Genomic DNA, 26,412 nt, shown 5'->3' with positions numbered 1-26,412 from the left:
ATTTTAAATCTTAAAACAAGATTTCCTAGACTGCAGAGCTCAGTGTCAGGAATTCAGTAATGGAGAGGATTATTTTCCTAAGTATTTCCCTTAAAATAAAGATGTCTTTCTCATATTTAGAAAATATGAAAATAAAGCATTTACTACTAGATGAAGGCCGTTTGTGCTTTTTGAAATGGCACTATAGTCACATAAGGTAAAAGTGTCTTTTGTTTGATCTCATCTTGGTACAAGATCTTGACCTCCAAGACTGTTAAACACAACAAACATTAAAATATTTTAGTAATATTTAGCAAATAATTAAAAATATATAAAATTATATATATTAAAAAATAGTTACAACCAAATATGATGACAACTAATATTGTTCATAAGTTGATTCTGAATGAATAAGGCAGTAGAGAAGGAGGGATTTGGAACACAGGAGCTCCTTTAGCCCTTCCAGATGATCCCAGAATTCTGCCTGTGCTGCAATCAGGGAGTTCCAGGACATTAGGTCGGCCCTAGCAGGTTGTGAGCTCAAGGCACAGATGCTCTGCAAGAACAGAGCATCCAAGCATGAAAACAGGAAACCAGTAATGTGGTCCCAGGGATTTGGGAGAAGAGAGAAAAAGGAATTTACACTCTGCTGAGTTGAAGAGCACCATCCAGGATTTTACAGCAGTGTGTGGGGAGCAGGTTCTTTGGTGGCAAAGAAACTGGGAATGTAAATGTGCAGGATGTGGGCATGGGCTGGCAGCAGCTGGAAAAAGCCAAAGGTAGCCCTTGTTCAGATAATTGCCCTGCATCAGTGGTGGCCCCAGAGGTTTGGGCACCCCAGTGTTCCCATACAGGCTAACAGGGAAACAGCCTGATGTGCAAACCTATGTGACACCCTGGGGACATGCAAAGGGTATCAAAATAAGCCTTGTTAGGCTGCTAACAAAATCTTAATTATTGCAACAGAAATAGCTCTGAGAATGCTGTGATTTTCTGGAAGCTCTTCACAAAACAAGTGACACCAGGATTACAAACATCTCTATCAACATATGAAACTTATTGTTTATAAAAAGGAAAGGTGTTCCCACTGAATGAGGTCGATTCCTATTATACAAGGATACACATGCCCTCAGGCTGCCAGTTAGACACTCCTGCCTCATAACTCTTTTCCTGGACTTAGGGGAATAACAAAGCAATCTTGACGGATTACACATGGCAACATTTCTGTGGGTTCTAGCAATTTTTTTAAAGGTGTTTAGTTGTTAGTTTGGTTTTCTTGTTGTTTTTGTTTTTTATTTTTATTTTTACAAGACAAATCAACCAACCAAAACCTGAAACACACACCTCATTTTATGCAGCTAACACATTATATAATAACCCTAACCCAAGCCTCTCTAACAGCTTCTGGGTTGTTTGCCTGGCTCAGCTTTGTTGTAAGGTATTCATTTGGTTTCTTGTTTAACTTTTTCTAGAAAACATTGGAAAAACTGCATGTCCAGTCATGTCTGATGTGATACACAGCCACACCTACATGCCTCATGTTTTACTGGCCTTCTTAATAATACAGGTTTGCATTGCAGTATTTTGCTCAAATCACACTGCTACTTAGCCAAATTAAACCTGAAGCTATTCCCAAGGAGACCTTTTACATTGAAATTATTCTTTAAAATAAAAAACACCACAGTTTTCTGAAAATAACCTCATTGCAGGGCCATTAAGGCAGCACAGTGCTCACATGGAATAATGAAGGAAGGAAGTAACTTTTATAAAATTGCTGATATTTCACTAACAGGCCCTGGGAGACCATCCCAGGGATACAAAAAAGAAGAAAGGTCATCTTTGTTCTTGAGACAGGGCAGGCCATATTCCATATTATGTAACTACTTCAGAGACTGCTCTTTTCTTCTCCAACTAGAGAGATACAATCATGTAAAATACTCAATTACTTGGGCCAATCTGCATTCTTATGCTTAGAAGAGGATCAGAAAGTACAGGGAAAGTGACTTTAAGCAAATATTCATCTGCTTATGCAATTAACTTACATATTACTTTCAAAGGACTTCACATATTTCAAAACATATGAGGAAGTTGCTATTAATTTGTACAGAATACTGCATGTCTTCTGGCTCCTGTCTTCTTTGAAATTAATTGCCCTCACTGGTGGAAAAATAATTTGAGCATACAAAAATTTCTTAAAGATAGTTATTTCCATGCAGCCTTTTAGTTTAGGCTCATTGCAGTTCCCAAATAGAACTTCTGGACTTGTTCAAACTGCCAGCCTCATAAAGACTGAATAACAAAAACCCCAACCCTGAGTGACAAGCAGGTGTCCCACAGCTCAGGACACTGCAGATTTATTAGACAAATCATCAATTATTAACTTCTCTGACTATCTAAGTATAACTTTGCAAGCTAAAAATAAAATTTGAATTTATACAAGATATAAAATCAGTTATAAGGTGCCAATATTGAGAAATCCTGAAATGGCAAAGGCAGGGAAACAAACAGGTTTTTGTTTTGCCCTTGACATCACTGGGACATGAGCTTGTGCTGCCCAGAGAAGCTGTTCATTTGTTCAGCAAGGTTCAGAGCCCTTGGAGTGTGCAGAGATGTTCATCTTCCCTTAGTGACCATCAGGAGGTCACCAGAGGGTCACCTCCCTCCCTCCCTCTGTGGTGCCATCTTAGAAACTCCACAAGGTGAAGCATCACCTTTGCCAAGAGGAGAGTGAAATGTTTATCTACACTTTGTGATTTATTTTTGTAAACCTCAGTTGCACCTTTGCTCTTTGGCCACGTTCCAGGACAAACCAGACACAAGATCCATGATTCTAAATGTGCCCAGCAGGACAGAAATATATCTGTGGGATGCTTTAGTGTGGTACTAGATCACTCTTCCCGTCTCAATACCGAATCAAGTGTCACCATCTCACTTTTTCTGCCATGGGATTGGATTCCTTTCAAATACAAGTGTTGTCTCGCTACATGCACTGGTTCCTCCTCCTAAGGCCCCACAGTTTCACAGAATTTCCTTCATCCTCTGTTTCTGTAGTTCTGCTCTGTGCCGAAGACCCCCAGCTACTGAATCTCAGTCCTTAACTGGGGGTGTTGTGGCTTCTCCAAAAATAACTCAAACTGCAGAGTCTCTACATGGAGAGCTTAGAGATTTAAGAAATTATTTACATTAATATTTCTTGGATATTAAGAAATAACAAATATTATCAAGATTAAGTGCTGATTAGAGAGAAACAATTAGTTACAAAGTTATAAAAAACCTATAAATTTATTCTTTTAGTTTTAAAGATTTTCTAAGGTGTCACCTAAGCCCTTCAGTCATCAGGGGCATTTCAGTTCCAGCCAAGAGTCTGGTCCCTTTGTAACTCAGACTGTTTCCAACTTCATGATAAACTATACAAGCTTTGGATAAAGAAGAAATACACATTTTCTTTTAAATATCAGGAGAAAAAGTTGCTAGGCATTTTTTGAATGTTCCATCTTCCAGCATTCCTCAGCACCTGTTAGTACTGAGACAATTTTAGCTTTCATAATCTGCCCCAAGCCAGCAGTAACCACCAAAAAAAGTAAAAATAAAAGAATATTATTCAAATAAAGTGTGAAGAACAAATTAGCCAGTTGTTTGTCTTACCCCAGTGGGAGAAGTTTTGACTGAATTTTTATTCTATTGCTTTGAAGAAAAATCAGTATCTAGCCATAAATATTTTAATAACATAAAATAATGCTACACATGGCAATAATGCTGTAACTTAGCATGGGTGTCTCTGTCAAAGCATGAGCTGCAGAGAAACTTTCATTTTCCTGGTGCTTCTTATGTGGGGAGTGGTGCCAAGCTTGGAGAGCAATTGTAAGGCTACATTATTTTTCAGGCTATAAATAATTAACTGAAGTGGGATTCTTTCAAATCCTCTCCTCACAAAAAGCAAGGCTTTTCAAAAGCAAGTTTTCTCCACCTTTAGAAAAGGTAGTCAGGCAATAATGATGCTACAATTCAAAAGTAAAGGCACCTGCCCTGCATAATAACAATCTGTGCACCTCTCAAACAGCATTAAGCTGCAGACTGTTTAAATATACAGGAGAGAAGTGTATAGATTGACAGAATAAAGTCACAGAGAATTATGGATAAGTTGGTGAGGCAGACTTAAAACTCTAAAAACCACGTTTACAATGCTCATAAAAGAGAATAAACCTTTCTCATGGATTTAAAGAGAAGTACTGCACAAGAGAGCAGACACAAGTAAAACATACCTGTGTGGTCCCTTCCCATTATTCTATTGCAACATGAAGCTACTGAGTTGTTAAATAAACAGTCATGAAACTAAAAGTTGTGTTCTTACCAAAGACTTGTAACTCTTATAAATCTGAACTGTGAATTTCTGAATTTCCTTAATGCCTTCACTGTTGGTGATATGAAACAGAACTAAAATTTCAACTGCAAAGTCAGAAGAAGAGAACAAACATCCAAAGATTTATCATGCAGTTCTCTATTTAATTGTAACCCCTCAAAATACATGTGACTGAACTCTGCAACATCAGCAGGCTGGTATATTGTGATATAAAATTTTGATATAAAATTTATTTTGAGGCTCTGTTATTTTACTTATAGCAGAGACTGAAAATAAGCAGAGGTTTCTCTCTTGCTCTACTTCTTACTAATTCCCCTCCAGAAAGGATAATTCTGGCTCCTGACAGGTTTAGGATGGAATGCAACAGAACCCACACAAGAACCTGAACTACCAACCTTATTGCCAATCAAACCACAGCTCCATTTTGCATACATTCCAAAGGAGATGTGCCAAGGCATCAGCCTGGCTGAGCAGACTGCACTGCAGGGTGACACAGCCCGAGAAATCTTCCTCTGACACTGCAAACAGCCATGGCCATCACTGAGCAGAGATTTTCCCAGAGGAGTCCTCAGCTCCCTGTATCCCAAACTCCCTTTCTCCTCCACCTGTAGCTTTTTGTGCCAGAATTTGGAGCCTGTGGGAAGTGCCAGTCTCTGCAGACACCCTGCCAAAGCCAATAAGCACAATTCCAGTCTCTCCTGCACTTACTGCCAGCCAGTGGCTGCTAACCCAGTCTGAGCTGCCCTAATTCAATCCCCCACACCAAAAATATATTTCAAAACCGACATCTGGGAAAAGGCACAGCCAGGTGCATTCAGCTGAGTACACAAAACACATCTCTAGAGGATGAAATATCCAGTTACTCACATTCCTGATGCTCTGGAGGAACACAGGTAAAAAAGCCTCAGGATGCAATTTTAAATTCCTGCCCTGTTACCCCTCTGAGAGCTGGCTCAATGTTCCCACCCAGGTTCCAGTGCTTCCACAGAGAACAGAAGCCATGGGACAGTGGATTTCAGTGAGAGCTTGGCATGGTTTCTGTGGCATTCACATTCTCTGAAAAAATTCCTTCACCTAGGATTTTCTCCTGGGAAGCTGAGAAGCCTCAGAGAAAAAGGAAAATTCTTATCTCATTTGATTCTCGTGTGTGGAATGTATTTGGGGATTGTTTACCCAGAGGTGATTGTTTCATTGGAATCTGGTGTGAGTTGTTTTGACTCATTGGCCAATCAAGGCCAAGCTGTGTTGGGACTCTGGAGAGAATCACAAGTTTTCTTTATTATCTTTTTAGCATTCTGTAAGTATCCTTTCTGTATTCTTTAGTATAGTATAGTATTCTTTAATGTAATATAGTATCATAAAGTAATAAATTAGCCTTCTGAGAACATGGAGTCATGCATGGGTACCAGTTGTGAGTTTCTCTGGGTCTGGATTGAAGACACTTGAGACAGTAGTTCATGTTTGGACTCAGGTGTTTATGATTTCTCATCAGTGAAAGAGTCTCACTAGTGTGAGTTTGGCAGCTTTTCATTAGAAGGCACAAAATGGCCAACAGTCTCTTGGTACAAGGTCTTTCAAGACTAAATTGTCCAATTAAGAACTGACACCTGGATTATTTCCACTTTTTACCCAGTAATTGATCCCAGAGAGCTGCAATGGGGACTTTGCTGCCCAATTACAAAATGCCCCCCAAACCCATGAAGAAGAAGCATGAAGAAGAAACCCAGGACGACACCCTGTGCCCTCTATCTTGCTTCCATCCGCAATATACTAAAAATCCCAAAACCTGATTTTCTCACCAAGTGATACACCCACACTACTATCTATAATCTGTTTCACACTTTTGTGGATTCCAGGCTATCTTGAAAACTTTCTCCATGAGTGAGGGCCAAAGTCAGTGCTGCCCTTGGGGCCAGGGCACCCCAGAGCAGACAGAGAAATAGTGCCCTGGGTTTCCACAGAGTCAGATACATCATTCCTGCCCTCCAGCAAATACAATCAGGTTTCTTCTCTCACTGCTTCCCCAAGTACCCAGGTTTGTGACACAAGTGAGAGTAACAGTTGACTCCTTACATTTACTGAAACTCCCACTTACTGAAGTGGCAAAAAAAGTTCTGGAGCTCCTAAAGAATCATCACTGAACACCCAGTGCTTACAAGGCATCCCACACAGCTGCAGCACAGCACACTGCTAAATGCTCTTGGATGCAGCTTTGCCATGTCATTCTTGATCTGAAGTGATAAATTCATTGGAAAAAAAACCCAGAAACCAACTGAAAGCTAAGGGGCTGCAGAAAATACACTTAAAACTTGTTTTTTAGTATTAAATAAATGCAGTAATGATGAAAACAAGTCCAGTGTAGAAGTCACAGTCTTTAGCAAGCTCTTTATACTGGTTTTAAATACTGTTTCTTGTAGCAGTGTCTCAACAGGAGAAAGGTGTTGGGCAGTGGCAACCTGTCACACAGGAACCATGCAAATGCAGCTTTTAAGTTTGTTACTTCAGGAAAAATAGTAAGATTTTCTGTTTTAACAGGCATAGTCAATATAATTAACAACCAAAGAGAAAGTTGAAAAGGTCTTCATTCATTTTTATGAACTAAAATTAGTTCATTTTTATGAACTAATCTGTTTCTAACGAAGTGCTGATGCCTGCAAGGCAGCACAGGGTGCAAACCTGCCTTTCACAGGTTACCTCTAGATCTTCATACAGCTCTGTTAACATTTTATAAAGCCTGAATAAAACCCTACAATAATCTGAAGTGTAAAATGCGTGCACACTTTGATGCAAACATCAAGTACTTAGCAATATTTTTTCAACTGATAAGATTTCTACAAGGAAGAGCACTAAAATTTTGTGCTGTGAACCAGCTATTTGGACACTTTCCAGCTCACCAGCCTGTCACATTGGATAACTTCCCTCTCCCTGTAGGCATTCAAGCAGTTCTTCAAGAGAAATTTCTCAGTTTTAAGTACACTCATCTTTGCAAACTAACACTGAAAAAAATCCAGCTTGTGTCTCTATATAAATATGTGACTGAAATGCTTCCCTCTAAAGTGAACAAAGAGTTGTATCTTACCTCCTGACACTAAACCTTGCATGAACAATTTCCAGCATATGCTCCAGAAGAAATACTGAGATAAAAATGTTTTCTAATCCGTGAAGATTTTTTTTTCTGACAGAGAAAATGGAATCTATCATCTTTTCAAAGGAAAAGAACTTTTATTTTTATTAAAGTAGAAGAAAGGAATTTCAAGTACCATGGTTCTGAAAGTTATTTCAGAAATGAGATCATCATGGTTCTATCTCTTAGTGCATCTTCAGCACTTCATGTGCAATGGCATTGCATCATCTCAATCAAATCATAGGCAAACCACACTCAATTTTCATCCCTAGAACTTGCTTAGCTAAGTCCATTTTCTGCTGCAGTAAGTATCACAGCATCTTCTCTACCCAGTCTCACCAACCTGAAGTAATTTCCAGACCTTGCTGTAAAATTAGTCAGAGACAAAATCCTGTAATCTCTTCCATTACAGAAATGTTCCATTTCTGAGGACAGAAGCTTCCATCCCACCATGTATTCCTTATCTCTGTTAGATACTCTTCTCCACTCACCTTGATCCCATCTAGATGTGGCTTACAAAACCCACCAGCAGAATTTATAAAAAAGTTCTGGCCTTCTTCAGTGCTTTTTGCTCAAGCAAAGTTCCCTTAGCATTACCAAACCACTGCTGGAGGGGAAAACTGAGCACACCCAGGGACATCAGAGAGCTCCTCTGTGGCCATGCACACCAACAGAAACAGATATTCTGTGTACTGCCCAATTAGAGTAAGAAATAGCAGAATATTACACTAGACAAGCTGTGCACTGGAGAAAACTGCAGGTACAAAACTATATTCCACAAATTACACCATCTCTTATAATAAACACATTTACTTTCATAAATAGCTTTGTGCTTCATTCTGTGGGACCCAAAGCAATAAGACTCCTTGTTGTGATCAACAACAGGCCCCTGTACACAGAGGCCATTTAAAAATCTCTCTCAGCAGTTTCATCTCTCCTGTTCCCTGCCAGCTTTTCCTGTGTATCACAATAAGCTGCAAATTTGCACTTCTGGGGGACTGTTTCTGCTTTATAGGCTCTGCATCTGTCACCCATTTTCATCTGAAAATATTCCCTTCAGAGGCCTCCTTGCATGCAGTTCCTCTGGAACTCTGAGCACATTTCCATCCATTTCCCTCTGCAAGAAAGGACAGGAAAAAGAGGTAATTTCCAGCATCATCCAATTCCAATGGTTTCAAATCCATTTCTAGCTCTCTGTGCTAGCTGGTGATGTATGCTTCACTGCAGTCTCCAGGGATTTCAGAAGCATATCTAAACTTATCCTCAACATCTCTCATTATTTTGAGGAAAAAAACCCAACATGACTTTTATGCAAAGAAGAGTTATGACTGAATTAAGCAGCTTGGCCAACAGCTATTGCTGGAGTTTCTGATGGAGACAGAAAGTGAAGTGGAACAAAAGCAACATCCAAACCAACACAATTAAAGCCTTAATTCAGAGTTGTTAACTAAAAATGGAGCATTTCAGATATTATTTTTTTGTTTTGAAAATTGAACCTGCATAGCAGGAGATCTCTGCAGTGGCCAGGCTGTTTGCAGCCACTGACAAGCACAGAGTTCACAGCAGCCCCCACATGCAGCCTCTGATCCCAGCAAGTTTAGGAACCCTGGAAAGATTTGCAACATGAAGGGAAAGTGAGAGTCACACAAATTTCTTAGAATCTGAGAATCTCCCACCTAGAAAGCAGCTTATTATCAAGCACAAACCATAATTAAATTCAGCAAGCTGCCTCTCTAAACTGAAAATGTCCATCAAATGTGCACCATGGAAAATCTGTTTTCTACAGGACAAACCACAAATCAGACATGACAGAAAACTGTCCAGTCAGAATAAATTACCTTGCAGTTATTGCAGCTGTCACCTGTCACAGAATCAGAACAGTTTATGTTGGACAGCACCTTAAAAATCACCTTGTTCCAATCCACTGCCATAGGCTGAGTTGGGAAATTTAGAGTGTGGATGCTCAAAAGTGGAAGGCAAATTAGATTAATCATCCTCCTGTTGAGAGCCCCCACAAGCTTCTACCTAGTTTATTTATTGGAAAGGTTCTGCTCAAACATTTAGTTTCAAGAAATATTGTTTTTAAATCATGCACAAGGGAAAATCAAAATTCTAAAATATGTCACACTTTTACTATAAGAAAAATTTTTATGTTTTGAACCAACTTGTCAGATGAAAATGTAAGTTTCCAACTGCAGCTGGAAGTTTGAAAACCATGTGAAATACGTAACTTTTGCCATAACCTGCAGAAAACCCCCAGAATCACAACTCTCACACATCTGCACTCTTCCAAAATCCCCACTGTCTGTTGCTGCATGGTTTTTCACTCCATGCAATTCCTGTAATCTCCATTTATCCTTACCCCTGCACTTCTCTATCCACAGCTTCAGCCATTAAACTGAAATATGAACCAAAAAATACGTTTGACTCTGTTGAAGAAACTGATAAGGCAGAGGCAGGAAAGATGGAAGAAAAATTATATAGAAAAATATCTATGTCTTGTCAAACTTCCCCTGCCTGGCACTCTGATTAAGCTGTGTGTGCATTTCTGAGAACTCAAACCCACAATCCCAGACTGGAGAAGCAGCTTTATTGCTGTTTGGAGGGGCAGGCTTTGCACCTGAGTGTTTCTTATGGGATACAATTTTAGTGGAGAAAGTTTACACTGCAGAGGAACTACCACCACTAAGAATTGTGTGTGCAAAGCATGCAGAGACCTTAAAAGTCAAGATTTCCTTTCACAGTACCAGCCAAGCCAAACAGAAGAAAGAATGTAACATCAGTCAGATTGACATACTCAAAACATTGAAAAGAGAAGCATGAAATGTGTACATTTTAAAAATAACATCCAGCACCTCATGGGGCACTTATCCAACAGGGGATGGAGGGACTGGAAAAACCCAGGGAGTTCATGGAGCAGAGCAGCCAAGGAACAAGGAAGAGGCTGCAGAGCTGGAGCCACGGAACATTAAACCCCAGTAAATTTCTTCTACTAAAACTGTTAGTATTACTACCAGACATTATTTTAAAACTGAATTAATCTTTTCTTTATGAGTGAAATAAGTTAAATTAATACATTGAAAGCACTTCTATGAAATGGATCCGTAGGATTTTTCCTACTTCAGTCAATGTCAAATAACGAGAAAAACAAGAACTTTAAATTGCTGTGTCAGGAAAGAATAAAGAATTAGATGCTGGGCAAGGGAAAATGTTATTTAAACTTAGTAATTGGCAATGTTGAACTGATTTGTTAACTCAAGAACAGACACCTATAACTCATTGAAATTCACTAGTCTGGGTTTTCAATCCAAATATTTGAACATTCCTAGCTATACATTTTTTCCTTTCAGCTTGATTTAATATAAACAACAGCACCAAAACGTTCATTAGAATTCATGGTAAACCCAGAGTATTGGATGACAAGGTAGCTAAAAATCAACAGAGTTAAAATAGCAATTTTCAAATTAAGAATGCAGGAATGTAGCTCAAATGCTTCTACAGCCCAAGGAGAGCTCTTATAAAACCCTTAAGGGCTTTTTACTTTTATTTAAAACACAAAGGATTAGCTTTCTAAAGCTTCTTTCGGAATTTAATTGGGCAAGTATAACTTTTAAAGTAGTCCATCTGCCTGGAGCACAGCAGCTGTGATGGGGAGAATGTTGCTGCAATATTTGGATAAATTCTCAAACAGAACCGTTAAAAGTCTCTGGTAATTAGTGGGTGAAATGAGAACTCAGAACTTGGCACTGGAATGTTATTTGCAGAAACTGTTGGACTTGTTTACTGTGATTCTTGTTTCCAGTGCACAATCAGCACAGATATTCCTATGACTTCATGAATATCACAAAAGTAAAATTTGGTATTAATGCACATATTTATTTTCTCAATATTTTATGTGACATTTCTCTCTGCAGTGAAATAATCCAACACTCATTTTCTTCTAAAACTTTATAATAGAGTAATATCATATTATTACTTTGCTTAAATTATATTACAGTGCCTAAATGTTACATGATGCTGCATAACAATTTGCTGTATTCTGTAACAAGATCTTTCCCACTGCACCCATCTCCTCAATTCTTGTAAATTAAATATGGTAAAATCTGTGCAATGCTTAAATAAAAGGTTCTGAGCTAATGGAAGTAGTAAGGCTAATGAAATGACCAGTGAATTAACAGGGAACAGGATTAATAGTAAACTACCACTCTACTGGGAATTTAGCTGCAGTCTTGTACTCAAATCTGAATGCTTGAAAGTAATAACTTTAACAACAACAACAAAAAAAAATTGATTTTTGTTGAAATCTTAGCTTTCCTCCAAATTTAGAACTCACATTTGTACTGTTCAGTTTTGGATATTTCATCCATAACAGGATTTAATAGCCATTCTCAAATCTAACTGCTTAAGTTTTAAGATCTGCATTTGGGACCAGATTCAAGCTTATGATATTTTGTATCTGTTCCATATAAATATATACAACCATTTTTTGAGCAGTGTATTTCATATGAAAAAAACTTAAGCCACTTGCAAATTGTAAACCATTTTTCAGTTTCTGTATGTCATTGCCAAAGTTTCAGAAGCAGAGATGATGCAAAGTGCCTAGGAAACAGCAGCAGGAAACCACCGTTTGCCACTGTGCTCAGCTACAACTCTTGTCTTTTTATTTTCAGGGAACATTTTCTGCTCTTCTGCTTTTTCTGGTTATTCAGCCTGGACCTCTGTCCTGTTTACAGAGCTGAGGCAAGCCCTTGGAAATGATCTGCCTTGTGTTTGCAAGAATGGCAGTAACAACTACACATCAGTAACTTTTCTCACTGAATCCCTCTGGATGGTGTATTTTACCCTGGTCATAAGTGGTGACATTTTCCTTACCTCTTTGGGAAGATTAGTTTCAACAGGACATTAAAAAGATGGCTGAGGAAGAAAAGCTATCTCTAAAGAAAACAATTCAGTTTGGTATTAATGGATATATTCCATCAGTACAACTATGCATCAGAAATGAAAATGCCCCCAGAAGTTATTATGCTTGTTTAGACAACATGCAAATAAAACACATGTGACTGGTCAATCAGAAAAAAAAAGAACTGCATCCCTGATGGAGAGCTGCTGTCAAATGAGAGCCTCCAGGAAAGCCATAGACTCAACCTTACCTTTAAATTAGCTCACTGAAACAGCCTGTTGCAATTTTGTAATACAAAGACCATGTTAGCTGCAGGTAAAAGGATTTCTGCATTCCCAAGCTACAAGAAATATTTCCTTAAATTTTATATTTAATTTATCTTAGTTTTGGTCTAATCAGCAATTAAATTTGAAAGAGGATCCCTAAAGAGAACATGCCAGTTGAAAATATACATAATAACAAGGAGAAGAATGCTAAGCTCCAGGAGTAAGGTGTTAATTTGTATCTTAGGAACAATATTAACATACAGGTCAAATGTCAAATGAAATGGGTCGCAAAGAAACACGTTACTTACAGACATTAAATTGTGATTCAATGGCCCAGCAAAACATGAAAATGAGACCAGTGCTCCTGAAAAGGAACAGTCTGGACTCAGCAGATTTTCTGAGGCACCCCCAGCACCGCAGGACCAAATCCCAGCAGGTGCGCTTCAAGGATGATGGTGTCAGCAGCAAGGCAGAGCTGGAGGCCAATCCTGCCCCACACACAGCACTCACTACTGGCAAAACTGAAATATTTAGGGATCACAATTTTTTGCTAACTCAGTCTCCAACTTTTCCAAGGGCTCACAAGGGGCTTCGGAATATTGCCATACAAACTTCTCCCAGCCTCAGGAAACACTTCCCTGTTTTTAAAAGGAAAAAGCTGACAGTAAGCAAATCACTGACAGAAATGCCAGCAGAGCCTGCAAACTCTATCCAGGTAAATGGCAACCTTTGTGAACCAGACATTCTGTCCTCAGAGCTCTGCTACCTGAGGATAAGTCATCCCTTGGAGGATGGATGCAGGAATAGTGAGGTGGGCTTGGGTCAGAGATCATCAAAAGCACAAAGCAATGGACCGCGGTACTCGGGGGATTTCTCAGAGTCAGACAAGACAACTGCGTCCACACAGGTGCCTGAATACATTCATGTGAGTTTCCCACAGGACAGAAACGTTCCCCTGGATGCACCAGACACAGCCACAGCTTCAAGTAATTCACTGCATTCTTCTACTGTCATCAACAGCCATGAAAGTCATGAAAACAGCACACTGTCTTCTGATTCTGACAGAGCAGAGCCTTGCCTGAGCAACTCTGGGAACTGCAGTGAATGTAACCCCCACTCTGCTGCTCCTGAAGAGCAGAAAATTGATTCTGAGCTGCCTGCAGCCAGCAGAGATGCCAGCAGTAAGGAAGCTACTCCACTGTCACCCCCATCAAACCACAGCTCATCTCCTTGTTTCCTCAGAGACTGTCACCAGGCAGGAGAGCACAAGCCAGGTTCCAGCTGTGTGACACTCCCAAGTGATGATCACCCACCAGTGTCAGTGCCCAGCACCAATGCATCAAATCCATGTAACACTGAAATCCAGAACAATTCCACCCAGTCAGATGTTTCCCAGTGTAACAGCTGTGCAGAAGGATTTCACACAAAGTCTTATCCACCAAGGAATGAAATAAACCCACAAAGCAACAAAGAGATTAATGAAATCAATCAAATTCACTTGGCACATGGAGAACTCTCTGCCCTACAAGGCAGGCTGCAGTCTGTAGAGGAATCCTTGCAGTCCAACCAGGAGAAGATTAAAGTCCTTTTGAATGTAATCCAAGACCTGGAAAAATCCAGAGCCCTCAGTGAAGGGTATGGTTCATTTTTAATATTAGTAATTAATCAGAAGTGTAAAGTAGATGTTAGCATTCTTTTAACCTTTGCTACTGAAAAACACAGCTGTTCTGATATTTAAAGATGAGTTTGCAAAAATGTATCATACACCCTTTTTGTGATGTTTGGGCCTCAGCAGAGAAGAAAGTCCCTTTAGAGCTTGGCTTTAGCTGACACTGCCTTTACAAAATCCAGTGCAAGACCCAGCTTAACACCTCCCTTTTTTATTTAGATTTAGGGTGTTCAGAGCATGGCAGGGTCAGACACACAAGGAGTGCCAGACTGAGAGCTAAGGACAGAGCATGTGGAGGCTGTCAGCAAGAACTCACTTCAGACTCTCATGTTTCAGAGTGGCTCCCTTCTCATCCCCATACAATGTAAAAACCCTGTATTATTGTCACTATGGTGACACAGACTGTGCCAAGGCTACAAGCACTATTCATGCATTATTATGTGTTATAAATAATAATAATACCATAAATGCAACTAAGATCTAAAGACAGGACAAAGTTAAAATAGAATTTTAAATATTTTTATGCTCAAAACAGGTTTCAGAATATCCTAATAAAGCTTCCCAAGCTATCAAAAGCATCCTTTAGTAATTGCATCTAGGACACACTTTAAAGTCCTGTTTTGTTGTAAAGTAGTATATCCTTCAAGCAACTTATCTTTGAAAAACTCAGAAACAAATCAAGGGAATAAAGGTTCCATTTCATTTTTTAAAGAAAAAAGAACATGAAGAGATTATGCTACCATAAATTTAGTCTTCAGCACAGGCATCTCATGCATGTAGATAAATCACTTATGCATGCAAAACTGCACTCAATTCTAAAATTAGATCCTGTGTATCAGCTGTATTTACTGGTACAATAATGACCAAATCAGGTAATATTCCACATTTCCACAAACTGTGCAGACACCACAACAAGGAGGCTGCACTGAGGGTTTTGTGCAGGTGCAGCTGCAGAAAGAGCCCAGATCACAACATTGCAGTGCTTACACCACCCAGCATCAGGGTCTGCCCTTGGCCTATGTGGGCAGAACTCTCAGGATAGAACTAACAGAGGCCACAGCTTTATATACTCCAATTTTCTTACAATTTCTGAAGGAAAAAAAGAGAAAAAATAATGAAGAATTCTTTCTTTTCCCAAGTATTTTAGCTTGGAATTGAAGTTAACTTGTATTTCTGTTGAATAACATTCCAACTGAAAATTCAAATAAGAATTTACACTCATTAAAAAAAATTCAAACAATATAAATCAGTTTAGCATGTGATTTTACTCCATACATATTACCTTTTTTTATCTGGAAACATTAACTAGTAATGTCCATCTGGTTGTTATAATTGAAAATACTTTCCTTAGTTTCCACTGTGACCACATAAATTCTATGTAACATTTTCCCCATACAATTCAGCTCCTCCCTCAGTGTTACATACCCTCTCTCAGAGGCTTGTTCCATTTGATTTTCCAGCACCAAATTTGTAGCAGCCCAAACACAAGAGACAAAATCCACATAGAGAGACTAACAGCAAAAATGCAAAAACTATTTACAACACTCCAAACCGAAAATTCAGGTAAGAGGCAAGATTGGAGGTAGGGATCCAAATATGTCTCAAGCTCAGCAGTCATTTCTCTGTTGTAACCTTCATCCAGTCACCACCTGAGTGTGGTTCCACAGGAAGGGACAAAAAGGAACAGCCACTCCTTGTCCCCTGCATGCAGCTCTCTAGGGGAGAACCTAAATTTCAATTATGTTTGTGAATCTGCCCATAGCAAAGACTAATTTGCAGTGAAGCATGGTCACATTATCCAGCAATATTTATAATGCATTTCTGTTCAGTTACCACATGGTTGAAAAAAAAAAATCAAATATTTTGAAGTGTCTCTCTGAGATTCAGTGAGAAGCTTCAATACACCTTGGCAGATTTACCTCACAGTAACACTGAATATTCCAAGCACTTTTATTGACAGCGCAACAAGACACATGAAGAACTCCGATTTTCCCCAAAATAATCAGAAAATTATTTTGCTACCAACTGATCTCCCCTAATTCAAATAAAACTAGTTAAATATAAGTGTTACACTTTGGATGTAACAAGCCACCAATCTCAACCTGTTTCTATCACAGGTCTCTCCATCATAAAAATACTTCAGCTCTAGTTGGTGTTAAGCATGAAAACTCACTTTTTTTTTCCCTCAACACTACAAATTTGTAACTTATCAGCAGTAAAAATCTGACTGGGTTATAGTCAAATAAGGAAACATGAAAAGGGAAGACTGGAAAGCATAAGGACAAGAGATCAGGCCGATTCAGCAAATTGCATGGATTTTCAAATACTTGAAAATGTGTTTTTTAGAAGCAGTCCCATGTCTAAGTGTTTTCATAACAAGTATTCATACCAGAACCAACAACCAGAACTCTTAACAGCATGAGGTGGGAGAGGTCAGGACAAGGCTCACAGGGTTTGTGTGTGTTTAAAGAAACCTTCCAGCTTAGAATTTGGTACTAGCATTTTTAGTAGAACTAACAGAAGTGGTGAACAGAGTGGCTTTTGTTCATAAAGGCCTCAGAGCTCTGTTATTGTGTCTGTAACTCCACATCTCATGGACTGCTGTCTGTTCCAGGAGGAACTTCTACCACACTGGGCAGGACCTCAACAACTGCAGCACCTGCCAGAACACGGCGTGCATCATCTACAGGTACCCTGCTGCCCCCAGTCCTGTCCTGCCTGCACACCCCAGCTGCACAAAACACCGCTTTGCTCACACCTGTCAAATGTCACAACTGTTTTTAAAAAACAGTTTTTAAGAAAAAACTAAAAGTGGTTTGTATGAGGTGCTTGGTTTGTTCCCCAAATAGAAAACAATTCACAGTGGTGGTAGCTGAAAGGAAAGGGGAACTGGACTTGGGAGAATTCAAACAGAAATTTCCCTCTAAAGTTTCACAGTGTTATTACTGGCCTGCTTTGAAGAGCTGTGATACCATTTCTGATGATGGAATTCCTTTATGTGGTACATTTTTAAAGCTAGGGTTTCTGTAGTAATTTTAGATCTTGGAAAAGATATATTCTCAGTTCTCTGAATGCCAGTGGGCTACAGCTACAGTTCATGCTAACCTGCAAAACAAACCCAACATTCCCACATTTTCACCTCAGCTGTTATTAATATCAGAAAGCACAATTTGAGTGTAGGCTACTTCGGATTTAAAGTGCAGTTTATCTAAACTCTTATGGCCAGAAAGATTTCAGGGCTGTGTTCTGGGAACTGCACATGTTTCAAATGCTATGTCTGTACAAACACACTCTAAGGGCCTTCAGCTGTCCAGACATCAAGCCCAAAGCCAGCAGGTACAAAGTCTTGCTTGTGCTGCACATGTACCTTGTCCACTCAGCAAGGGAATTTATAAAGACAATATCCAATCTCTGCAAGCTCAGTTACAAGGCAGAAACCCCACACCTTGGGTTACTTGATTCCATTTACAAAAATAAAGAGTTACAGAATTTCTCTTTGAGGCTGGAAGCTTTTCCTTCATTTCAAAGAACATGGCAGACTATTATCTTCAACAGTTTGTAATCACTATAACTTTAATTTTTTAAAGGAAATCATTAATAGAAAATACTTACATGGAAGTGTTTTTCACACTGCACATTCTGCATGAACCAAATTTAGTAAAGAGCTTAACAAACTAGACACAGCACTGGAACCTATTGTTCAACATGCAGCTCAGTCCCACACTGATGTCCTAAACCTCTGGTAATGAAATTTCCAAGTAATTAACATGTCACTAATTAAACACCACAAGTCCTCTGAGACAAAGCTGGAGGTCTTCACAGCCCCTTGGATACCCTGGGAAGTTACATGACTTATCCAAGAGCACAGACTGTATCCATAAAAAAAAAAGAAAAAACAGATTTTCTTCACTTGATCATGGTCTCTGAACAAACAATCTCTGTGTATTTTATGGGCTAGACATGAACAGGTCACTCCCCAGAATTTATATACAGACCTCCCTTGAGCACAGGATGCCTTCTCTCTTTGCAATAACACCCTGTGTTTTTAGGTTTACATGGTTTCAGTGCAGGATAGATCTTGAGCAACAAGCACCATCATTCAAAGGAAAGAACAGAGGAAGTAAGAAAAAACTCAGGGGCCTTTTTGATTTACAGGTAGTTTGCAGCAGTAATGGTGCCTGGAGGCTCACACTGCAATGATTAATAGAACATGTGCAGAACACAGGTGATCTAAAAAGTTCCTACTTTTAAGAGACAAAGAGGAAATAGTAAAGAAACAATAGTTTTTGATTTACAGAGGTGTTCCACAGGATGCGGTTATGAAAAAGCATTCTGAGTGACTAATATTTGAAGTTCTTTAGACAATATTCTGAAAGAAGCAATTGTTGTCAGTGTTTGCTCCAGACAAACATGTGCAGTTTCTGCGTTTTACGTGGCCTGAAATGTCCATGCAAGTATTTTCCCCTAAGACAGCATCACAGTTGTGATTAAAATCAAGATTTTTTTCCTTGCCCCCAGTTTTCCTGCTCCTAAGGAGCCTCACTCAGTGCTGCAAGCCCTGCACATGCACAGTGCTGGGTTGCAGTCGCTGAACCATCTTTATCACACAATCCCTCAGTCAAACAATGCATGAATCTCACAGAAATCCCCCTGTGGATTACACTGATCACTAAAGTCATAAAGAGCTTTTCAGCCTAACAGTGACTGTAAATTTGCCTTTATTAACTACCCAGCAGGGATTCCAGGCTTGGGATTTTCCATCCAGGTTGTGTAATAGAAATTTTTGTATTGTAATAAGCAAATGCAAGTAGCAACCCAAGCCAGTTATCATGGGCAGTATTAAATGAAGACTGAATTGACCTCTTGCCTCTGGAGATGATATCTCCAACATTAAATTAAAAACTCTGAAGAAGGCTGGAGAAAAGGCACATGAGCAGATGCTATCCTTTCATGTTCTATAAACCCAACATTTCATTCTCCAGCACCCTTGGTCTGTGAATATTGAAAGGTATTAAGTTACAGTTTTCATAATAAGCTGATAAAATGCAAGAGGCGCTGATTTTATATCACTTCTTTCTGCTTTTTTAATATTTATTATGCATTACTTCCTGTTCATTTTCTAAATGAAAATTATCCTCCTGCTTTCTTTTTACCCATTGAGTTATATTATTTCATGAAAAATCCCAAGACACATGAATTAAGGGAAACAATCTTCTAGTTAATTTCAACATACTATGTAGTGCTGTTTATGAATTTTATATAAAAATACAATTCAAAGTTTTTGCTAACTTTACAGATTTCTTCTGATCTGTGCCAAAATCAGCTTCAGGGCCTTGAAGTGACATCCCAACTCCCTTAAATAAGGCTCTTTTCCTGTCATAGCAAATACAACCTTTCCACTCTCTCCTAAAGCCCTCACAGCAGACAAAGCTGATACAACTCACTCTCCTGCCCAGAAGAGGTGACTGAAATAAGGAAAATACACACAATACTGCTTAAACCCTGTCCACACTGACATTTTTGAACCTTAAATTTATTTCAATGCACTCATCTGCTCTTATCTAATTAACATCTTGGCTCCTGTTTGACATCAATAATAATTAGGGTTTTCAATTGAGGAAATGAGTTCTACTTTCCTCTTAACTAACACCACTTATCTCAAAGACTTACATACTGTTTCATTTCATGTATTTTTGTTCATAGCCTGTGTCCTAGTGGGAGACATTCACATTTAGCAAAGTTAAGCATGTGAGAGTTTTTAATTATGAGCACATGACTGTTAGATTATGGGATCAAAATCTGACCTTTGAATGAAATGTATTGAAAGGTTATGGTGGTACATTTTCATTTTTGTCCTATTGCTTTGGGCACAATGTTGGAATTCTTAATTCACTTAAAGTAACATTTTTCACTCCAAGAAAAAAAAAAAAAAGAGGTGAACTTATTTTCAAAAGAGCAACCCTTTAACCCCTTGTGTTTACCCCAGGCTGTATCACTGAATAACACCAATTATTCTGATGAGGGAAGCAGCCCCTTTGACATGTTCTTTAAGGGGGGAATTTCTCACTCACTAGAATAGGTCTCTAATTCTTTTTCCATAGTGTAGAATATGACTTCAGACAACAAGAAGGAAGATTTCATCAGATTTTGAAAACACTGGACAATGCAGAGCAAAATGCAGCGTCAGCTTCTCCTCAGAAGCCACCACCTGATCCTCCAGCTCCCGAGAAAAAGGAGTTAAGGAGAAAGACAAAAAAGGTGAAAAGAAAATGCTTCTGGTGGATTTGACTTCCTCATGCATCCTTTTAATTTTCAAAAGACAATAAAACAGAAAGAGCTTGAGAGCACACACCTGAAAATGTGCTATTATGAAATCACAAAGGTTAAGAATGGTTAATTAGAGTATCTGAAAAATCAAAATAATTGAGTTTAATTAAATTAGCTCACTGAACAAAGGTGCATGAAGATACTATTTTCAGGAAAAGAAATGGATTCTTTGAAAAGGAAGTTCTCTTTTATTCCCAAGGACACTTCCATATGCTTTGTAAAGATCTTTTTTTCAACTTTCCAAAAATAACAAGGTTCAAATCTCTACTTTAAAAAGCAATGGTAGACAAAGCTAAGCATGTCACCCAGCCTTTATTTCCCATTTATAAGTAACATTGACTAAAAGGAAAAATCTTCATCAAGCTTTGAACAAGCCACATTATCAAGAACAAATTCAGGGAAACCTAAATTGTTCAAACAAATCTCTCCTCAGAGGAGACAATTATAATTATTTCACATCCCCAATGAAATATTTTTGTTGCTGTCATCTAATATTAAACTACAAACAAAAGAATTTCAGGTTAAGTTTTAACTCTTTTTCTTTGTTTGTTATAAAAAGCCACCATTTAGAAGTCATTTAATGGACTTCTCTGAAAAGAACTGGGGAGTTGCAAAGCCAGAGAATGTCCCTGTAACTCTTGTCTTAAACCCCTGCTCAAGCAAGGTCCAGTTCAGTGAATTTGAGTTCTGAATATCTCCAAGGACAAGAATCCTCAGCTCCTTGGGGAAGGCTGTTCCAGGTTTTCCTAACACCTGATCTGAATTTCCTGCATTCTGATCTGTGCCCATTACATCTTGTTTTGTCCAAGCACACCTGCAAGAAGAGCTACATGGATCATGAGACCTCTCTCCTACATCTTCACTTCTAAAAGACTGAACAAACCCAATTTTCAATTGCCTCTCATGTCCCATGCTGCAGCCACAGCCATCCTGTGGTGTGAGTTGATGTCTTTCATCCACCTGGAAGCCTAAAAGTGGACATGATCCCTCAGATGTCATCACCCAATTGCTGGAAAAAGAGGAATTATTATTTTGGCTACTGTCATACTGAATCATTTGCCCACTCTATCCATTTAAGACCTGTATTGCTGTACCAAAATATCCCGAGATTTTTTTTTTTGCCTTAAGATGTAAATTAATATATGATAAAAAATTGAACATAAAAATAATATTTAGTGAACTGATCTGTATTGCACAAAAAATTATATATATATATATATATGCTGAAAAGATTTTATCAAATGTCAATGCAGCTACTTCTTTCCTCCAAAAACACTCAAGGTACCATTAGCACAGGGTGTGCCAATGGAACCCAATTTATGATTGGTGATCCCATTATTTTACTCATCAAAACATGGTCACCTTTCATATGGGGGCAGGGGGAAAAAGGTTTTCCAAAGCAAGTTGAGTGGAATGTACTGCAGACCTTTTCTTAGAAGTGGCCCTGGTTCAGGGTATTCATAGATTAATCCCTGCATCTTATTTTTCTAAGTAATCCTGTATTAATTGTGCAATGTTAGTTTTAAATGTCCGTACACTTTTTGTACACTTCTGTGTTCCTTGAATTCTTAAGGTTAATTACATATTTGAAAATACATTAAAAAGAATTTTGCACAGAAAAATTTTGTCTGGAGGAACTAATTTCTTTATAAAACAAATCTTTAAGAAGAAAATTTGCATTATGCCATGGCTTAATTTATCAAAATTCTAAAGGACTGATGCTTAAAAACCATTTCCATGTTAATTTCAGTTAGTACAGAAATGACAAGAACAAAACTGTTGTTACTTTAGAGGCTTTTCAGAAGGAAATTATTTTTTTACTAATGTCTTTAGATGCCTTTAGTGAGACAGAAAAGCTCTTCAATAATAGGTTGTGGCTATAAAAAAGGTAAGAATTAAATGACTCCACCAGAACACATCACTGTGTTACACTCAAGCTCTGCTTGTGCTGCTGTGCCAACAGCATTTCTTTGTTGCTTTAGTATTTATAATTGATGCAGGGAAGGATTTATTAGTGTATAAATTATTCTTGTGCATTAAAATAATACTTTAAGACCAATATCCCCTGAGGTAAAGTATAATAATAAGCAACACCAAGAGCTCTAACACAAGTAAAACCAGCAAGTTTTTTCTCTGTATTGAACCCATTTTTACTAATTTATGATACAAAAGCCATCCTTTTGCCTTTCTTTTTGTTGACAAGCACAAAAAGTGCTCATTTTAAGCTATCTGATTTTGGGTTTGCCTACATAATGCATATGATGCTTTCAATTTATTTTCAAAGGATCCAGATCATTTAATTTAAACAAACCACACCCCTTTGGTTCACCACATAGCGCCAATCAATTCCTGGGGTGAGGAGAACTATGCAAAACAGAAACACTCTTTTTAGTTTAACAAAGTCCAACCAAAGGTGGTTACAAGTAAGGCTCTAAGTCTTTCTTATGACCTCAAGAAACATCAATACTCATAAAAATCTGAAATACACTGATCTATGTGCTAAATTTGAAATACACTGATATAAGTGCTGAATCTGAAATACACTGATCTAAGTGCTGAATCTGAAATACTCTGATATAAGTGCTGGATCTGAAATACTCTGATTTAAGTGCTGAATCTGAAATACTCTGATTTAAGTGCTTACAGGTTTCATATTTTAACATCTGAGCTTGATGGGATTCAGAACCATAACCAATCTTCAATCCTTAACTCCCAGTCACAATTAGCTTTTGTTTTCCAGATTCCTGAGTTGGTGGTTTTTGGTTTCTCTCAGTCAGTAAAGTCTGGACCATGAGGTGTGGATGTGAAATTCTGTTTGTGAGCTGTGCCCCCAGGGCAGCAGGGAAGCTCAGGAGGTTTCCAGGCCAGCCAAGCCTCAGCCCTGCAGGAACATCCACTTCTCTCTCTGCCTTCCCAGAGTTTTCAAGCTCACCCCCCCAAGACATCTGTTTCCTGGACAGAAATATGCAATTTCAGTGTTTTCCTTCAGGAAGGCTGCAAGGAGTTTTTACCCCAGCCATTCCCACAGTGCTCGACACTCAAAAGGTGTTCTACATCAAACATAAGAGAGAATATTGGGACAAAAGGTTTTTGTCTCACTAAAAGGTGGTGAGGAGATGTCAGTGGTGGATGCAGGAACAGGGTAATGCTGCTTAGATGCTGTTTTGTTTAGGTTTTCAAATGTGCATATGTTAGCAACATAAAATAATTAAAGCTTTGTAACACCTAACTGAAGAATCTTGGCTATATGAAAATATGATAGGAAAGCATTGGGGTTTTTTATTATTAAAATATTTTAAAATTTAATGATTTTAAAATATTTAAAATATTTTCAAAAATTGTTTAAAAACATTTAAAAATCTTTTTATTAACTAATTATTCATTCCTATAGGAAATAAAAAAGTACCAGATACACACTACAAAATTTATAGTGTGAGGATTGGAAGAGCAGTACAAATTGGTAGACTGTTCAAAGATAAAAATACTGGCTACAAAAAACTTCCCTAGTTTACAAAATTACAGCATAATTCCTAAAACCAGCTCACAGAGCAGGAAAGAAATGTTAGAAATACAAACACATTCCTAAATAAAAATAAAATACACAAACCCCCCATAAGTTGTCAAAAAAATTCCACCAAAAAACCCAAACCACAGCTACTTGATAGCACTTGATTACAAAAATATTGTGAGTTTCTGAGAAATATTTATTTGATATATGGTATATATAAAGCATTGCACAGAATACAGTATATCCCAAAATTACTGTATTTGAAATGGTTGTTTTATTGAGTCAAACTAACCTTCTTTAAAAATTAAAAATGTATGAATAAAATACTGATTTGTCTCCTGCAACAGCAGTTCATGATGGTTCTGTGCACTATAATAATCCTGCCAGCACACACACACACCTTCCTAATGGCACTTGATCTCTAATGTATGTTTTGTATATTTCTTGGCCCTTTAAATGTGACATTATCCTTTGCAATAAAATGAGATATTTTTATTAGGTTTCAGGAGTCAATTAATAATAAATAATGTTTAGATTACAAAGGAAGGGAACAGCTGTTCTTTGGGAGAAGAAAAATTAATGGAAAGCTAACAGGCATGTCATGGAATCATTCTGCAGCATTTCCAGGTAGAGCAAGGATGTCAATTTGAATACCAAACAAAAAAGCTGTAGCTTTTAGTTAGACCATGAGTATATTTGAACATATCAAATTCTCCAACCATGGCAGCTCTGCAAATAGTTTCTGTGGTCCTTGTCTGCTCTAGAGTAGCTCTGCTTAACAGAATTCACAGATTTCTTTTGGGCAAAGTTTTATTTGTACAATATTATATATAAATATTGTCTAAAACCATCTCTGCATAGCTTAGCTACACTGACTTCATAACGTTAAACTGATATTGTGAGCAAAATCAAGTTTGGAAGTACAAAAGGAAACCGTTAAGGTGCATATGGTGGATTTATGATATTTCTATTTACCTAACCAGGCCAAGACTGAAAACAAATATTTCTGTGTTCTACATGGTTTATAAATTTGACTTCTATAATTCCTGTAGGAGGACTTCACTGCATGACAATGACCTTTATTTACAAACCTAAATCTCATGAAATACTATTCAAGGTAAAGCCAGTTTCAGACAATAAGCTCTTCATGAAAGTGTAGATGCACTTCTATGACTACAAACAGTCAAGGTTTTCTGGGGTTTTAAGAGTGAAAACAACCAAGCAGCTGTTAAAGCCTTCAGCTGCTAAAGCACCACACTGAAGGCAAGAATGGCATTTAACTAAGTCTTCCCTGCAGTAGCTGCAGAGAGCCAAATTACCTTTCCACCGCCACCTCCTTCTCCTGGGGAGATTATTTCGTTCTGAGCCTGACTCTTCTCAGTAATTACACTAACACAGCTCCCAGCAGGCACTTACCAGCTAAGCCCAAGGCAGAACCTCCCTTTCCCTTCAACTGGTATCGCAGCACAAAAAGATCCAGGCAACTGTAAACCCACATCTCTGCCAACAAGCTAGAGGATTGTGAAAAAACCACCTGAATATGAAAATTAACCTGCTTATCCCTGTCAGAAATCAAAAAACCCCTCAGGTAAACAAAATCCAGTTATCTGTCAGGTGCAAGGCATTTAAACTTGTAAGGAATTACAGGTACTGTAAATTGTAACCATTGTTTCTTATCAGTGTAAATCAGTGTTTGCATTACTTTCCACAGCATTTTCAAGTTACAGTAAATGACACTGCAGAAATTGATAAAAACACTTGCAACGTTCACAAACACAGTAACAGATTTAAAACCTAAAGAATAACCTCCTGTCCTCCCAGAAGTGATAGATTTGTCCCCATTTGAAATGTCACTTGTACCTGTATAACCTCAGCTACACAGTCCAGCTGCAGAAACTCCACGTCCCCCCTGTCCTTGCAGACTTCCCCACAATATCAGCAAGTTGAGCTCATCTAAGCATTCTCCAGGACATAATTCTTGACTAGTGCTTAATTTTGAAAAGATCAAGCATTCAGGCTTTCATAGCAAGATTGACCCTCTCAAAAGTGTTAAAGCAAACCTGAAAATTAACTTGGTGACTAACGTAGCATGCAGAGCATAGTAAAAGCTTTTGCCAGTTCTTTCTGAATACCAAAGACTTTTGTTCATTAAAAACAATTTATTTGCATGTGAAAGGCTATTTTGTTAAGTGTTGCTTCAGCTATAGAAAATGTAGCAATTTATTGGAATACCCCTTTGAAAAACCTCTAAAATGCCCAATACACGCATATGCAGAGGT

At 38.2% G+C, this 26,412-nt stretch overlaps 2 protein-coding genes across 3 annotated transcripts in view; one reads left to right on the top strand and one right to left on the bottom strand.

Moving 5' to 3' along the window:
* The window catches only part of INSYN2B (inhibitory synaptic factor family member 2B), a 30,176-nt gene extending 7,778 nt beyond the window's left edge, over window positions 1-22,398 (top strand). For both annotated transcript variants that reach the window (XM_058034689.1, XM_058034688.1), the window contains exons 2-4: window positions 12,134-14,264; window positions 16,913-16,987; window positions 20,400-22,398. In XM_058034689.1, coding sequence (XP_057890672.1) covers window positions 12,898-14,264; window positions 16,913-16,987; window positions 20,400-20,586 — 1,629 coding nt within the window. In that variant the 5' untranslated portion in view covers window positions 12,134-12,897 and the 3' untranslated portion in view covers window positions 20,587-22,398. The remainder of the gene's footprint in view (window positions 1-12,133; window positions 14,265-16,912; window positions 16,988-20,399) is intronic.
* DOCK2 (dedicator of cytokinesis 2) overlaps window positions 1-26,412 on the bottom strand; it is a 159,849-nt gene that overhangs the window by 70,170 nt on the left and 63,267 nt on the right. The gene's annotated exons all lie outside the window — the stretch shown is intronic.

The sequence above is a fragment of the Melospiza georgiana genome, chromosome 15 (genome assembly GCF_028018845.1).
Source record: "Melospiza georgiana isolate bMelGeo1 chromosome 15, bMelGeo1.pri, whole genome shotgun sequence".
NCBI lineage: Eukaryota > Metazoa > Chordata > Aves > Passeriformes > Passerellidae > Melospiza > Melospiza georgiana.
Note: the sequence above shows the minus strand (reverse complement) of the source record. Positions and strands in the feature narration are given on the sequence as shown.